The sequence below is a fragment of the Capricornis sumatraensis genome, chromosome 8, assembly GCF_032405125.1.
Source record: "Capricornis sumatraensis isolate serow.1 chromosome 8, serow.2, whole genome shotgun sequence".
Lineage (NCBI taxonomy): Eukaryota > Metazoa > Chordata > Mammalia > Artiodactyla > Bovidae > Capricornis > Capricornis sumatraensis.
The window spans coordinates 59,966,492-59,983,985 of NC_091076.1; the positions used below are offsets into that span (position 1 = coordinate 59,966,492).

The 17,494-nt window shown below is 42.7% G+C and overlaps 1 protein-coding gene across 3 annotated transcripts in view; it reads right to left on the reverse strand.

The window, feature by feature from the left end:
* The window catches only part of TEX14 (testis expressed 14, intercellular bridge forming factor), a 108,938-nt gene that overhangs the window by 33,432 nt on the left and 58,012 nt on the right, over positions 1-17,494 (reverse strand). For all 3 annotated transcript variants that reach the window (XM_068978404.1, XM_068978403.1, XM_068978402.1), the window contains exons 10-13: positions 13,964-14,115; positions 12,664-12,854; positions 11,727-11,877; positions 965-1,758 (exon numbers count right to left, since the gene is read on the reverse strand). In XM_068978404.1, coding sequence (XP_068834505.1) covers positions 965-1,758; positions 11,727-11,877; positions 12,664-12,854; positions 13,964-14,115 — 1,288 coding nt within the window. The remainder of the gene's footprint in view (positions 1-964; positions 1,759-11,726; positions 11,878-12,663; positions 12,855-13,963; positions 14,116-17,494) is intronic.

The window sequence follows — 17,494 nt, forward strand, 5'->3', positions numbered from 1 at the left end:
CCCTGTGCTCAGTCACATCCATGGATCTCAGAAAGTTCACGTCTCCGAGCTTGAGCTTCACACTCTGGAAAAGGATGGGCTTGATCCATCTCTAAAGTTTTGATTCAACAGGCAGCCAGCTCTGCATGTGTGAACTTGTTAAAATTCATCCATTCATTCATTCCCTCAATGACGGAGTACCTTCTACTGCTAGGCCCCCTTCTATGTGTGGGGACATTTCCTCAGCCTTACTGGACGGACCTGTCCTTAAGAAGCCCAGAGCCTACAAGCCATGTGGTGTGGTCAAAAAAAAAAAAAGAAGAAACAGCAGCAGCTCCCAGAGGAACCACTCTTCAACCCATGGTTTCTCACATCCTCTGAGGCATTTCCTTTGACTACCAAGTCCCTCCCATCCCCATCAGTGTCTGAGCTGCTCCTAGCAGAGCTTGTGGTTCATTCATCAAATCCCAGGGTCTAATAAACAGCCTCTGGCTCTATGCTTATCAAATGAGTGAATGAATGATTTAATAAGCAATTCAGAATGGGGATTAAATACCTGCCCAAGATACCATATTTGGTGAGTTGAACTATATAAAATTGTCAATACTTGATTATTTTGACCTACAGAACAGCGATTTCACATAGTTCATAGAATTTTACAGAGGACAGGGCCTGTGAGCTGCGTTCGGGATAGGAGATGAAGAATATCTACCTTGGAATTCGAACCTAGAAGCCTTGTTTCCCAAAGCAAAGAGGACTCGCTAGGAGTTGGCCGCCCTTGCAAGCGGGTCAGGGTACGCCAAGGCCGGCTCCAAACCCTGCATGCTGCCCTGCCCCCATGTCTCAGCCTCACCTGGCGGCCCTTCTCCAGCTGATCCCCCGTGCTTTCTTCAGTGACTTGGGGGAAAGAAGCTAAAGGTGTCCAGCCACAGTTGCTTCTTTTCTTGGACCTCTTGCCAAAATGTCCTCCTCGAAAGTCTTTCACTGTCCTTGGGGACCTTGCTAGAGTCAGACCGCTGCCCCCCGGGTCCGGCCGCTGGTCCCCAGGCCGCTGCACGACAGGAGGAAGGTAGCTGGAAGCTGGGGGGCCGAGGGCCGAAGGTGAGTCGTGGATGCCTGCAAACTCTCTTGAAGAAGCCCACAGAGACCTGCGCTCCGCCTGCTCCTTCTGTATCATCTCGAGCTTTTCTATCTTCTGCTGAACATTCCTCAGCAAATCAGCATTCTGGTGCATTAAGGTCTGTGAAATCTTCAGGTTCAGCACACACTTACTGATGTACTCCTCGGTCATGGAGCGGTTGTTCGCGGCGCCCTGGGCTCCTCGGGCTGGCTCAGGCTGGCTGGGGGAACGAAGTGCACCGTTCTGCCACTCCCAGTCCTCACAGGAGAGCTCCGTGTCAGCGTCCGAAGAGCTCTCATCTTCATCGCAAAAACAGCACGCCTCTCTCTCCATCTTTTCCAGCTCTTCTTCCATGGACTTCAGCTCATCTGTCTGGTTTGGTGTGGCCCCCTCAAGAGATGAGCCAGTTCCGGGGTGCTCCTCCTCTGGGTCATCTGCTGTGTCCAGGCAGCCTGAGTAGATTTCATTGATTTCGAAGCTGCAGAGGCTTGTCTGATCTGGGCTGGGGTTCCTGGCCTCTTCCGCCACAGAGCAGGCAGGAGAAGTAGCGTCTTGGTGGTGAGTCTGCTGGGCCACTGGACTTATGTCTGGGACAAGAGGCTCTGGTGTTGCTTTCCCGGTGGGAGAAGAGTGACCCCTTGGGGAATGAAACTGACCACCTGCTGAAAAGAAAAGCAACACGCAGCTGATTAAAGTGACCGCAGCAGCTCAGCACCTACGACTTGTTGCTCAAGTGGCATGAGAACACAGAAAGAAGTTTCTTATCGTCTCACTCACTTTTCAGTTACAAAGACTGCCAGATACACTCACAGAGAATGAGAGGGTATTTCTAACTTTTGATGAGGGTTGAGATAGAAAATTTGGGAAGGGCTTTCCTGCGTGGCTTGGTGGTAAAGAATCTGCCTGCCAATTCAGGAGACACAAGTTTCACCTTTGATTCAGGAAGATCCCACATGCCAAGAAGCAACCAAGCGAGTCTGCCACAACTACTGAGCCTGTGCTCTAGAGGCCAAGAACAGCAACTACGAAAGCCCATGAGCCCTAAAGCCCGAGCTCTGCAACAAGAGGAGCCGCCGCAATGAGAAGCCTGCACACTGCAAACCAGAGAGTGGTCTCTACTCATCGCAACTAAAGAAAAACCCCACCCAGCAATGAAGACTCAGCACAGCCAAAAATAATAGGTAAATAAAATTATTTTAAAAACAAGAAAATTTGGGAAGGATCAAACCCAGGAAAAAATGCTTAAGTCATAGTATGTTCAAAACATGCCTAACTATCAGGACAAGTGAATTACAGGCCCCTGAATCTTAGGACTAAATTCACACTTTCTTTACACAAAAAGTGTTTGAATATTAACGTCAGTTCAAGTCATGCTCTTTGTGAGCATCTGATAAAATGAGCCAAGACACTACCCAAGGAGCCACTGTACTGTGAGAAAAATCATACTTTAAAAAATAACACCAGGACTGACCGCCCACCACCCCTGGTTGATGGTGTATGGCTTGCAGAAAATAGGATGGAGAAGTCAAAGTTATGAGACCTTGGAGACCATTCTGGAGGCCTCCAGGCCTGCGCAGAGAGTCAAGAGAACAGTCGCTTGGCTAGAATCTGAATGCCTGAATTTCAACTGTGTAATCAGCCTGGAATCATAAGCAAATCACACCTCTCTGAACCTTAGTTTTCTCATCTGGAATATGAGGGCATCAACCAGATGACTGCAAGGTTCTTCGCAGCTCTGAGTTCAAAGGTTTCCAAGTACACTAAAAAGTAGCAAGGCTTTAAGAAAAAGGTTAGAAGGAAATACCAAAATGTTAACAAATTATTTCTAAGAAATTAAAATCTTAAGTAATCTTCTTCATATTATTTAAATTTTCTATAATGAACTGTAGTGGGAATTTCTAACAATGTACACTCACAGCCTTGAGAAATTTCATAGAAATAACACCTGGAAAAATAGCATATATCAAGAAACTGTGTTGAGGATGTACCAACAATGATGAAAAACATTTTTCATGTTTTTCTTAGAATAACACCCTTCTTACAGACCCCAAGGCCAGACCCAGAAGCGAGTATGACTGGGGTCATGAAAGCATGGACCTTGACAGCGGGTCGGCGTCAGGTATGAACACTGCCTACACACTTGCTGACTGTTCCCGAGACCATCCCACGAGGGAACAGCCTGGGGTGAAAACAAGGAGATCTGGCCTATGTCAGTGCAGTGCCTTGGGAAAGATCGATCAAGCAAAGTTTTGTAGCCTACAGTCAGGAGCAACAGCTGGACTCAGAGTGGACTCTGCACCTTAGTCCGACAGAGGCTGCAGGCCCCCTGACCCACTGCACCAGATTTCGTGTTCTGCTCTCATTCTCGTTGCTCGCTTGCTCCCGGACCTTTACAGAAACAACTGGGCCCAACGTGGGGCTGGAGCAAAAATGAAAACACAGCGGACCTGGGTCGGTTGAGACGCCTCTGAAAATTCCTGCTGGTAAGTCCTCAGGCATTTAATTAGGGTTAAAATGGGAAATGTTGAGAGTGTAGAACACTATTGCCTATATATTTGTTTATTAAGACAGCTCTTGAAAGCGGGAAGAGCTTCTGTTAGTGAAGGGCAATTGTTAAAATCGTTACAAGCTGTGGATAAATAATGCTGCTGGTTCCTGTCAACAGGAACCTTAGATTTGAAAAGTCTGGGAAAAGGTTGGAAGCGAGTTAAAGAAAGAACAGATAAAAGGAACTTCACTCCTTGTTTCTATTTGGAGTACACGGACATTAAATAAGTCAGTACTGGAATCTTTGCAGACTTCTGATTCTTTTGATGAAAGTGATGATGACTCTTTTGAAAAACCTCAAAATCAATATAGTGAGGCCAGTCACCAAATTATGTTCAATCAAGGTTATATACCAAGATTGGAACTGGGCAAAAATCAACAAGGAAGAATTTACCCTTTGATTGCTCAAGACTTCAACCCCCCTCGTCCTGTTTTCATCAGGGGCCGCTGCTTGTGTTACTCTTCCTCCACCCACACCTGTATCTTGTAACTGGAAAACTGGTCACCCTGCGTGGCTAGAGCAGTGGCCTCTAACAACAGGAAAAACTGGAGGCTTTACATAAATTAATTAATGAACAACTTAGCAAGGGACATATCATTGAGTCCTTTAGCCCTTGGGATTTTCCATTGTTCATTATACAAAAGAAATCTGGTAAATGGAAAATGCTTACTGATTTGAGAACTGTTAAGAGGAACTAAAAAGCCTCTTGATGAAAGTGAAAGAGGAAAGTGAAAAAGTTGGCTTAAAGCTCAACATTCAGAAAACGAAGATCATGGCATCCGGTCCCATCACTTCATGGGAAATAGATGGGGAAGAAACAGTGGTAGACTTTAATTTTTTGGGCTGCAAAACCACTGCAGATGGTGACTGCAGCCATGAAATTAAAAGACACCTACTCCCTGGAAGAAAAGTTATGACCAACCTAGATAGCATATTCAAAAGCAGAGACATTACTTTGCCGACTAAGGTCCATCTAGTCAAGGCTATGGTTTTTCCTGTGGTCATGTATGGATGTGAGAGTTGGACTGTGAAGAAGGCTGAGTGCCGAAGAATTGATGCTTTTGAACTGTGGTGTTGGAGAAGAGTCTTGAGAGTCCCTTGAACTGCAAGGAGATCCAATCAGCCCCAATCAGCCCATTTTGAAGGAGATCAGCCCTGGGATTTCTTTGGAAGGAGTGATGCTAAAGCTGAAACTCCAGTACTTTGGCCACCTCATGCGAAGAGTTGACTCATTGGAAAAGACTCTGATGCTGGGAGGGATTGGGGGCAGGAGGAGAAGGGGACGACCCAGGATGAGATAGCTAGATGGCATCACTGATTCTATGGACTTGAGTCTGGGTGAACTCTGGGAGTTGGTGATGGACAGGGAGGCCTGGCGTGCTTCGATTCATGGGGTCGCAAAGAGTCGGACACGACTGACTGAGCGACTGAACTGAACTGAACTGAATGCTGTTATTGTTCCAATGGGTGCTTTACAACCTGGTCTACCTAACCTAGTATGATTCCAACAAATTGGTACTTGTTTGTTATTGATCTCAAAGATTGTTTTTTCACTATTCCTTTACACCCTGATAATCAACCTAGATTTCCCTTTTCGGTTCCTTGCATTAATTTAAAGGAGCCACATAAAAGATTTCAATGGACTCTATTACCTCAAGGTATGCTTAACAGTCCCACTATTTGTCAAAATTTTGTAGCCAAGGCTTTATACCCAGTGCGACAGCAATCCCCTCATGCATATATCATTCATTATATGGATGATATACTATGACTATAAAAAAGAGAGATGACATTTTTGACACTGAATGGCCATGATTCTGGAGAAAACTAGCTAAAATAAAATCTTTTTTGAAATTGCAAAACCAGTTCTTCTTGCATGTGCAGTTAGGAAAAAGTTGACTTGTTAAAATACTTTTTTGGAGCTCCAATTCTGCTTGGGAAACAAAAACAGGCCTGGGGAGAAAACCTTAAGCTAACTCTTATCATGTCCTTGGGATACACAGCCCACTCTGTCTGGGACTCCAGCCATAAACAAATTGGTAGAACTCAAACCAAGGGAAAAAATAAAAGAAGGAGCAAAAAGATATTTTAAATTTTAAGTGGAAAACTATGAGATCTCTGTCTGTCTGTCTAAATTCAACTGTGTCTCAGTGTGTGTCTTTGATTTTGGATACTATGTGGTTAATTTATAAATGAGTTCTATTTAAATTCAGGTTCACTTACACTGAAAAATATTCAATATTAAATATCTAACAGTAATGTTTGTTTGCTATTCTAATTAAGACATGTCTTAAGTCATCAATATTGTAATACTTTTATTGTGCCTAGGTTTAAGGTAAACTAAATTTATCAACAAAAAAGTAACTCTTTATATATATAAATGAGATGAAAACTTTTAGATAAACTCTATTAAATTATATTTTAGAAATGTCTAAAATAACCTGAGGATTAGGGTAACCTATATTTCTAGAATTGTACTTAACTAAATGATAAAAGTTTATTAAATAGCTAGGTCATTTCCAAATAAAATAAGATTTTTAAAACATTAATTACTGAACACTAACTTCCTCTTACAGAAAAACTAAAGAGATTTTGGACTATTACTAAACATGTTTGGTGCCATCCTGAGATGTTCTCTATTAAAAAAAAAAAAGCAAATGTTTTAAAAAAATTAAAACTGGTATTTATGTTCACCAATTTATAAGATGCTAATATACAAGACAGCTCATGGTTGCTAAAGAAAAAGTAAGATGTGTGTTTTTAATAAAATGGTATAAGGAACGGAATTACTTTCTATTAAGGAAAAAAGAAGTACATCTGAACTTACAAGTGGTTGTTCTCTGAACAGGCAAATACCGTGATGAATACAGAAGCGTAAAAAAGGTCTGTTTCAAGTGGAAGAGAGTTTTGTGAGTGAAACAGGTTTCTTAAGGCATTAAACTGCCTTTGAAATCTTTTACTGTTACTTTGACTAGTGAATAACTGTTGTTTCACAATGAATATAAGCTGGTATCAATCTGGAATTTGATTTTCTCTTCCTGTTAAAAATCAAAGTCTTCTTGGAATATGGCTTTTTGATAACAGACTATATAAATTTCCTTGTATTTAAGTGATTCATACTTGCTTTTTAAATCTTTTGTTACTTTGATAAAATGAATGAGTGTTATTTCACAATGATCTATGGAGACTATGACACACACAGACAAAGCTCATACTGCTTCTACAAAATTAACCCCTCATAAGGAAATTTAAAATGGATAAATAATGGCTATAAACCAGTCAGGTCTATGGGAAGTCCAAGACAGCCACTTGGCTTTTCCCGACTCCCTGACAAACCTCACTTTTATTTGATAAGATAAAGCCTTTCCTGGCTGTAGGGTTAATATCTCACAATAAAAAAAATGCTTAAAATACATTTTCTGCGATTTCCAGTGATTGGGACACCCATTTTTCTGGACAGGTTGTACAGACATTGAGAAGAACTTCACAAACTTCTTGGAGACTATAGTTTTTACTGACATCCTTAGTCATCAGGCAAAGACCACAAATCAAAGGGATTGGTTACATGAGATTGAACAAACTGCTAAACATGACTACAATTTCCATGACTTTTCTGTCTGATATATTACTGGCTTCTAATTTTTGTTTTCAAATATAAAAAAGCTCATCTCTTCAAGTCACTGATGGTTTAAAAGAATTTAGTGATTTACACCTGTGGATAAAATTAAAACATTTTTCCTTTCTCTCTGTCACGTCCCTCCAGAAATTAAAAACATCTGGTTTCTGAACAGCCTCATCAAGGTTAAAAAAAAAAAAGACTGTCTCCAGACATATACAAAAATCTCAAGAGTATACTGGGGAGCTGTAAAAGAAATATCCACCAACTGATGTCATTCAAAAGCAGAGACATTACTTTGCCGACTAAGGTCCGTCTAGTTAAGGCTATGGTTTTTTCTGTGGTCATGTATGGATGTGAGTTGGACTGCGAAGAAGGCTGAGCCCCGAAGAATTGATGCTTTTGAACTGTGGTGTTGGAGAAGACTCTTGAGAGTCCCTTGGACTGCAAGGAAATCCAACCAGTCCATTCTGAAGGAGATCAACCCTGGGATTTCTTCGGAAGGAATGATGCTAAAGTTGAAACTCCGGTACTTTGGCCACCTCATGAGAAGAGTTGACTCACTGGAAAAGATTCTAATGCTGGGAGGGATTGGGGGCAGGAGGAGAAGGGGATGACAGAGGATGAGATGGCTGGATGGCATCACTGACTCGATGGACGTGAGTCTGAGTGAACTCCGGGAGTTGGTGATGGACAGGGAGGCCTGGTGTGCTACGATTCACGGGGTCGCAAAGAGTCGGACACAACTGGGCGACTGAACTGAACTGAACTGAACTGATGTCAGGCCTATGACATCTAATGTTTCACTGAATCTTAAGTTCTAGTTTTGTTAATTAAGATCTGTGTTTACTAAGACTCACTTCTTAGATAATTCCTTATGGTTATGTTACATTGCTAAGAGGCTTCATGAAGTTAAATTTAAAAAGACATTCGTCAAGTTAAATTAAACAGGTCCTTCATTAAAAAGGACACTCTAAGTTTGTTTCTAAAACTTATCTCAGTAACTAGTCTTTAAATAAAGATCAGATGCTCCAGGATCTACAACCAGGAAATTAACAACAAGCTATAGTCGTTTAACAAACTAAGTCAGATGACTTAAAGACGTCATTGGGCTATGCCTAATAAAATTTCTTGACTTAAATTCTTATGATTCTGCTATTACTGCTAACTATACTGTTTTCTATATTGCCTGTTTCAAGAAATGTTGTCCCTTACGTTATCAAATGTGTGACTGAGGCACTGATATAATGATGGTATGCAGTTCCATATAAAATCCATAGTTATAATGGATGTAACTCATATCTTCCTTTGGTAAACTCTCTTATGTACACATGACTATTGATACATTCTCTCAATTTATATGGGCCACTGCTCATTCCAGTGAGACTATAAAACATATACAAAGACATTTATATGCATTTTTTGGTGCTATAAAACTATCAAAAACTATAAAAACTGATAACAGCCCTGCTTATACCAGTAGAATATTCCAACAATTTCTTAAAATTTGATCTATAAAACATTCTACTGACATTCCCAATAACCCACCAAGACAGGCCATAATGGAGAGGGCTAATCAATCACTTAAACATATAATACAAAAACAAAAAGGGGGAAACGCCATAGGACAATAAACAATATTGATTAAAGCTTTATTTACTCTCAATTTTTGAATATTTTCACACAAACTATGGGAACTACAGCTGAGTGACATTTTCAGGCTACATCCACAAATACAACTAAGCCTGTGATTTGGTGGCAAGATCTACTAATAAACGCTTGGTCACCAGGAAAGTTAATTACATGGGAAAGAGGGTTTGCTTGTATCTCCCCAGGAGAAGGTCCAGAACCTGAGTGGATTCCAGCTGGTAGAGTCAAACTGGGCAGAAACAACCAGTGACTCCAGACAACCTCATCATGGTTATGTTTGCCCTGGTAACTATCGCAGTGAGTATACCCCTGGTTTTGGCAGAAGCAAAGAGTTATACTTATTGGGCATATATACCTAATTCCCCATTACTAAAACCCATTGACTGGGGGGATTCTGATTCCCACTTATGTTAATGATGCTTCCTGGAGACCAGGACCTGAAGGTACAGGCCTTCCTTTTGTTTAAAAAGAGAAAGGGACTCCCTTCAGTGTTACTTATGGGTATGAATCCTGGCCAATTTGTGTCGGACCAGCTACAGGATGTCTTAAATTATCTATGCAAGCCTGGCTGTTCACTAATTCTTTAAATCATAACTATACTAAGATTCAACTATATCTTTTCTCTGGTCTGAGTTTTGCTTATAACGACTCAGAATCCAATAATGACACCAAATCAGAGAGACCTTTATGCGACTATCGCAAGCTGTGGACTGAAACACAAGATCATATTCACTGGGATAACTGCCGTGGGACTGAGGGAGTAATTTTGATTAGGGGTTCCTATTGAACTGTATGGGACTGGTCCCCTAAGGGGTATGCAGTCTCTAATTGCTTTCATCAAAATCATTCCTGCAATGCTCACAAAAGGCTGTGTTGGCAGGCGCATAAAGTCTTTGACCAAACTAATATTACCACTCATTCAGACCATCCAATTATATGATACGGTAGTGGCATGTCACCTTCCTTCCCACAACTGGATCAAGGAAGAGGGCAAGGAGAGGTTTAGAAATTGGCTTTAAGTCTTAGAAAATTCCAAATTTGGGATGGACATTATTCCGATAAAACTAATGATTCACTGACATTTAACACCAGTACAAACTGGGCATTATATTCAGGCTTGTGTGAGATTGTTATGTGCTCTTAAAAGGGACAATTTCTATCAATGAAAGCGTACAAGAACTTTCTTGCCAGGATTACAAATTATATACTTGCTTAAATTCTTCACTTTATAATTCTAATCACTCATTTGTTATATTAAGACAGAGATTGGGAATATAGCTTCCAGTAAATCAAACCAGACCATGGGAAGGCTCCCCTGAAATACATGCTCTTTTAAAGGTTGTAAATAAAGTACTGCAACATTCCAGTTTGTTGGACTCCTCATAACAGCTATTGTGGGAATTATTGCTATAGCCACGACCACAGCAGTAGCCGAGGTGGCTCCACATCAAACTATACAAACAACTACATTTGTACAGTAGTGGGACCAAAATGCAAGTTCTGCCTGGGAAAGTCAAACCCACAAAGACCAAGAAATTAATGAACGATCGACTGATTTAGAAAACGCAGTTCTCCTACTAGGGGACGAAATACAAAATTTAAAATTAAAAACTCATCTTAAGTGCGACTGGAATATCTCTTCATTTTGTGTCACACCTCATTAATATAATCAAAGTGCATATACTTGGGATCGATTATCTAAACATCTGAGAGAACACATTCATAATAATCTAACCTTAGGTATTTCCCAATTACAGGCTACTATGTCTAATATGCGGAATGCTCACTTACAATAATCCCCAGAAACTGATTTAAAGAAACTGAGGAAAGCTTACATAAACTTAACCCCATGATGTGGATTAAAACTTTAGGAAGAGGATTGCTTGGTACTATAATATCAAGATGTATATTTTTAACTGTTTTGTGTCTAGTCCTTAAGATACACGAGCGAAATCATCCAAGAAATGATAAAGAAGTTGCTCAGACAGCGTATCTACTCCTGCAAAAACAAAAGGGGGGAGATGTAGTGGGAATTTCTAATAATGTACACTCACAGCCTTGAGAAATTTCATAGAAATAGCACCTGGAGAAACAGCATATATCAAGAAGCTGTGTTGATGATGTATCAACAATGATCAAAAACATTTTTCATGTTTTTCTTAGAATAATAGCCTTCTTACAGACCCCAAGGCCAGACCCAGAAGCGAGTATGACTGGGGTCATGAAAGCATGGACCTTGACAGCGGGTCGGGGTCAGGTATGAACACTGCCTACACACTTGCTGACTGCTCCCGAGACCATCCCACGAGGGAACGGCCTGGGGTGAAAACAAGGAGATCTGGACTATGTCAGTGCAGTGCCTTGGGAAAGACAGATCAAGGAAAGTTTTGTAGTCTACAGTCAGGAGCAACAGCTGAACTCAAGAGTGGACTCTGCACCTCAGTCCAACAGAGGCTGAAGGCCCCCTGACCCACTGCACCAGATTTCATGTTCTGCTCTCATTCTCGCTGCTCGCTCCCAGACTTTAGGGCAACAATGAACAGATAATAATTTTAAATAAAAATCACCATATTTACTTAAGAAATAATTGAATACATTCCTAAATCATACTAGAAAGAAATAGACTGTTACTGCCCAGTTCTGGAAAAGGTGTACATGGAGCCCATAAAAATTTAACTTAGTTTTAAGGATCTTGAGTTTGTTTCCTAAGGCAGTCATCTTTCCCAGTATAAGTTTCGGGTATAATTTGGAGGAGCTGATTAGTTGCAGCTCTCAAAACACAGTTATGTCAAAACCTTGAGTTAAGGCCATACCTGTTTCCTTCAGCTCTTTTATTTCCAAGTTAGGGGTCTTTTTTGGATGTTCTGAAGTTAGTCCTAGACACACACTGACATCAGGATGAAATTCGTATCTCTGCACCCCGGGACTCTCAGTTGGCTGAGTTCTCTGGGCTCCAATAAAATCCTGTAACAAGGGAAATACTGTCAAGGACACATATGCAATCATCTGAATGTCACTGGTGTTTTAGAAACATATGTAGGTGTCAGATAAACTCCCTGTTACTCCTGTTGGGTAGACTCACTGTAGTTCTCATAAATGAACTCACTGTAATTACCAATACTTTGAAAAGTAGTAACAGCGGCCTCGCTGGTGGCTCAGTGGTAGAGAATCCACCTACCAGTGAAGGAGACACGTATGCAGTCTCTGATCTGGGAATATCCCACATGCCACAGGGCAACAAAGCCCCTGCACCACAACTTCTGAGCCTGTGCTCTAGAGCCTGGGAGCTGCAACTACCAAAGCCCGCAAGCCCACACACCGAGAGCCCATGCTCTGCAACAAGAGAGGTTGTCCCAGTGAGAGCCGGTGCACCACACCTACAGAGGAGCCCCACTCGCCACAGCTGGACGGAGAGCCTGTGCAGCAACGAAGACCCGGCACGGCCAAAAGTAAATAGATAAAGTGATTTGTTTTAAAGTAACTAAAGCTGCTATCCGCTGAATCACACTACGTGCCTACAGAGTGCCTCTTTTACAAACTGACCCTCTCCAGCCTCCCTCTGCAATTTCCTGCTGCCCTCACCAAATCAGGCAATTAGGCTTTTCTTGGGAACACAGAAAGAGTGTCATGAAATGAGGATTTCCAAAACTTCCTACAACTTGATCTCCAGCTTCTTCTTGGTCTCTTAACTCCCTAATTTACCCTGAGATAGGTAAGCAAAAATAGACCCCTAACAACTTTAGAGCTTACCTTTAAGTCATTCTTCATAATATACCGGATATCTTGAAGGTTCATAGTTCTATCTTTCTGCTTGACCTGGATGCCTGACTTAACAATATCATAGTAAGGTTTCGGAAGCCTGACATCAGCTTCTAAACAATTTCCCAAGACTATGGTTTCTTTAATGACTGAGCCATCTAAGCCATCCCAGGGTATGTTGTCTGTTAAGGAAAAAGCCAGAAGAAACATTAAGAAATCAGATAAAACTGGCTAACTTTCCTCAACTTGCTCAACCTCTTTAAAATTAATTTCTCTCTGTAGAAAAACTACTGGAAGCTCAGTAACAAAGGAGAAACCATCTGACCCAAATAGCAGGGAGATCCCTGTCACAGAGACAGGATAAAGCAGTGTCAGACCCCTGTAGGTGTGGGCTTCTGGCCGGCAGACCTGGGGACCACAAGGGAATGTTTCCTGGTGTCAGGCTGGCCTGCCCAATGCATTCCTGTCACAGAAGGTGAGGCTTTGCCTCTGAGACCGTAAACACTACTACACGGGGCTGAGTCTCACTCCGGCAGTGAATGTGGTTTGTATGCCTTCACCTCAGAGACCTGTACGTTTGGAAGGGCTTCTATTTCTTATAAGCGACACTGCTTACACATACAATGGATCCTGGGTGTGTTTGATTTCCATTTACTTCTCAGAGGCCAATCCTTTCCCCTCATTTGTAAGTTCTTAACATAGAGAACAACTTGTGGTTACCAGTGGAGAGAGGGGAAAGAGAGGCATGGCCTGGGAAATTTGGGGTTGGTAAATGCACACTGTCACATTTAGAATGGAATGGATAAACAACAAGGTCCTACTGTATAGCACAAGAAGCTACATTACTCAATATCCTGTGATAAACCATAATGGGAAAGAATATTAAAAGAGAATGCACACGTATGTGTAACTGAGCCACTCTGCCGAGATTGGCACAACACTGTAAATCAGCTATACTTCAATAAAAATTAAAAAAGAAAAAGAAAACAGGTTCTCAAGGGGCACCTCACAGAGACCCCTAAGCACTGACAGCAATATTCAGTTTAAAAACTCCCCTTGGATTCAATGCACTACCATTGACAAGCCAATAGGTGGGCTTTGCTGAATCTTGAAGAACAGGTTAAAAGAGAATGATTTTTGAGAGATCATATCTTGCATAGACACAAAGAAGTTTCCTGAAGTCTTTTCCCCTGTGTCCTGCACTCTCAGTACACTAGGTGACTCTTCAGGGGGAAGAAACCCAAGCTAGGAACAGGGACTTCGGTCATTGCCGGTGTGCTCTCTGACTCACCTGTTAAAATCTCTTGTACGATTACAGAAAAGCTGTAGATGTCCGACTTCACAGTGGCTGCCTTCTGTAAGATCACCTCCGGGGCGGCCCAATTGTACAGCTGGGTGGGGAGCGGCACTCGAGTCAGGCCCCTGTGTGCACCCCCATCCTGGCTACAGAAGGAAATGCAAGGTGGGGCTGGCGCCTGAAAGGGCCACTGTGATTCCCACACAGCACATGAGGGAAACACTTGCTGATGGCCTCCTTGAGCTTCTAGAAACCCAGCTAGACCCTGAACCAGCCCACACTGCCCGCTGCTGCTACCTGAGCAGGCCCTGCCCCACCTCCCACCTCAGCTGGCCACTCCCTCCCACTCACTCCTTCCCCACAAGTCACAGAGGCCCTCTCGAAGTTTCTCCAATGTGCCAAACACATCACCACTTCAGGTTTTTGCACTGGTGGTTTCTTCTGAGAGCATGCTCTGCCCACAGATCCTAGCATGACTGCGTGCTTCTTATAATTAAAACACTAGCTCAAAAATCACCTCCTCGGAGAGGACTTACCAGACCACCTAAAGTAGTCCCAATTTATTGGCTTCAGAGCATTTATTATCTGAATTTCTTGTTCATTGATTTATTATTTATCATCTGCTATTATCTGCTCCATGAGGCAGGCCTCTTAACTCTTATATCATCAGAACTCTAAACTTACACCAAGGCCTCAATGCTTACTTTTGAATAAATGAACCTAAGACTTTTTCACGGAGAAGGCAATGGCAACCCACTCCAGTACTCTTGCCTGGAAAATCCCATGGATGGAGGAACCTGGTAGGCTGCAGTCCATGGGGTCACTAAGAGTCAGGCACAACTGAGCGACTTCACTTTCACTTTTCACTTTCATGCATTGAAGAAGGAAATGGCAACCCACTCCAGTATTCTTGCCTGGAGAATCCCAGGGACAGAGGAGCCTAGTGGGCTGCCATCTATGGGGTCGCACAGAGTCAGACACGACTGAAGCGACTTAGCAGCAGCAAGACGTCTTTAAGAACCCTTTCAAGCCTCCCTCAAAGCCTTCTGGGACTCTTCCAACTCTTCATGATTGCTCCTTTTCTGAGCTCTGCCCTCTTGGAAATGAGCCCTCTCAGTTTATACTCAAAGTTTCACTGATTTGCTTGAATAACTCAACTTTGCATCCAGGCTCCTTGAGAACTAAGTCAGAGTGTCCTAAATGTCCTCTGGGCCAACAAAAGTCCTCAGGATGAAATCAGCACTGATTTCTGCCCACAGCTGTCATGAGCACCAAATGAGATCACACGTGTGGAAACACTCTGTGAGCCATAAAGCACTGAGCAAGTAAGGAATTAATACGAATGTTGTTGTTTAGTTGCTAAGTCGTGTCTGGCTCTTTGTGACCCCACAGACTGTAGCCCATCAGGCTCTTCTATCCATGGGGTTTCCCAGGCAAGAATACTGGAGTGGGTTGCCACTTCCTTCTTCAGGGGATCTTCCCCACCCAGGGATTGAACCTGCATCTCCTGCACTGGCAGGCGCGTTCGTTACCGCCGAGCCACCTGGAAAGCCCAATATGAACTTAAATGATAAGCATTTGGTAAAGCCTTGATGACTACTGGTTGATAATTAAGAATTAAGTGTTTAGAAATTTCCTAGCAGTCCAGTGGTTAGGACTAAGTGCTTTCACTGCCAAGGCCCAGGTTCAATCCCTGGTTGGGGAACTAGAGATTCCACCACCAATGATGCAAGGCAGCCAGAAAAAGAATCAAGTTTTTATTTAAAAAGCAAATAACTAGAAGTTCTTTTTGCTGACAGAGGAAAGCTTTTAGAGGATGGGATGAGCTTCTCAGACTTTTAACAAACTTCTCTAGGTAATACTTCTCCCAGCAGAACTTTTTTAAGAAATAATTTTATTTCTTTTTGCCTGTGCTGGGACTTCATTGTTGTGCGGGCTTTTCTCTAGTTGTGGCGAGCGGGGACTACTCTCCAGGTGAGGTGAGTGAGCTTCTCATTGTGGTGGTCTCCCTTCTTGCACAGCCTCCAGAGCACAGGCTCAGTAGTTGTGCCACACAGGCTGAGCTGCTCCATGGTATGGGGAGTCTTTCCGGACCAGGGACTAAATACGTGTCTCCTGCACTGGCAGACAGATTCTTTACCACTGAGCCACCAGGGAAGTCTGCTCTCAGCAGAACTTTTGATTGCAGGCAGTAAGTTTAGGAAGCCATGAAGCTATGCTATTTTTAGACTCTGTAGTTGTATTGCTGAATAGGCAGGTGTGGCCTGGTGTTGTGTCAACAGCATGGATATACATGCAAAATATTACATTAGTATCACAGGAAAAGCAATGGAGTGTTTTATTGTCAGAGATATATTCCAAGGACCTAGCACACTTGGCTCTTCATATTGTAGGGTGATTGTCCAAGGGAGATGCTCACTGACCTTCTCAGGGCTTTTAGGCTACCTTAGGCAAGGGGCAAGTCACTTACAATCGGAATTTATGTCCCTTCTCTTTTACTTCCACTCATTTTCCTCTCTTACAACCCCTCTTCCTTCTCTGTTAATGCTAGTGGAATGTAGGAAAGGAGTTTTTTATTAATATTTATTTATGCATTTGGCTGCATTGGGTACTAGTTGCCGCATGTAGGATCTTTAGTTGAGGTATGTGAACTCTTAGTGACAGCATGTGGGATCTACTTTCTGACCAGGGATCAAACCTGGGCTGCTGCATTGAAAGCACATAGTCTTAGCCAGTGGACCACTAGGAAAGTCCTAGGGAATTCTTTTCAGCTTCGGCTTTGACATCATCAAAATTACATTTGGCTATGGCTATATGATACCACTTGCAAGGTCAATTCCAGCTCTAAAGACTCCATTAAGAAGGAGTTGAAGAATAGGAGAAACTGCCATATCATTTTTACATCAAGAGATGGAATGCTACTCTTGACAATAAACAGCCCTCCGAGTTCCTCCGTCCATGGGATTCTCCAGGCAAGAATACTGGAATGGGTTGTCATGCCATCCTCCAGGGGATCTTCCTCGCCCAGGGATCAAACCAGCATCGCTTGCGTCTCCTGCACTGGCAGGTGGGTTCTTTACCACTAGAGCCACCTGGAAGCCCCAGGGTTGAGGCTGTGTGTGTGTGTTAGTTGCTCAGTCATGTCCAACTCTTTCTGATCCTATGGACTGAAGTCCCCCAGGCTCCTTTGTCCATGGCATTTTCCAGGCAAGAATACTGGAGTGGATTGCCATTCCCTTCTCCAGGGGATCTTCCTGACCCAGGGACAGAACCCGGGTCTCCTGCACTGCAGGCAGATTCTTTCCTGTCTGAGCCACCAGGGAAGCCCAGGGTTGAGGCTGGCCATCTCCAAATCCCCATTTCACTCTAGGATTCATATTTCTATTGGAGAGCGCATCAAAGAAACTGTTATACCTCCATGCGAACCACAGGTGGCGCTGCATCACTGGCAAACAGCTTGGGTTCTGTCAACCTTATTGAAAAGTCAATGGTAAAAATGTCCAAACCCTTCAGCTCTTGAACACA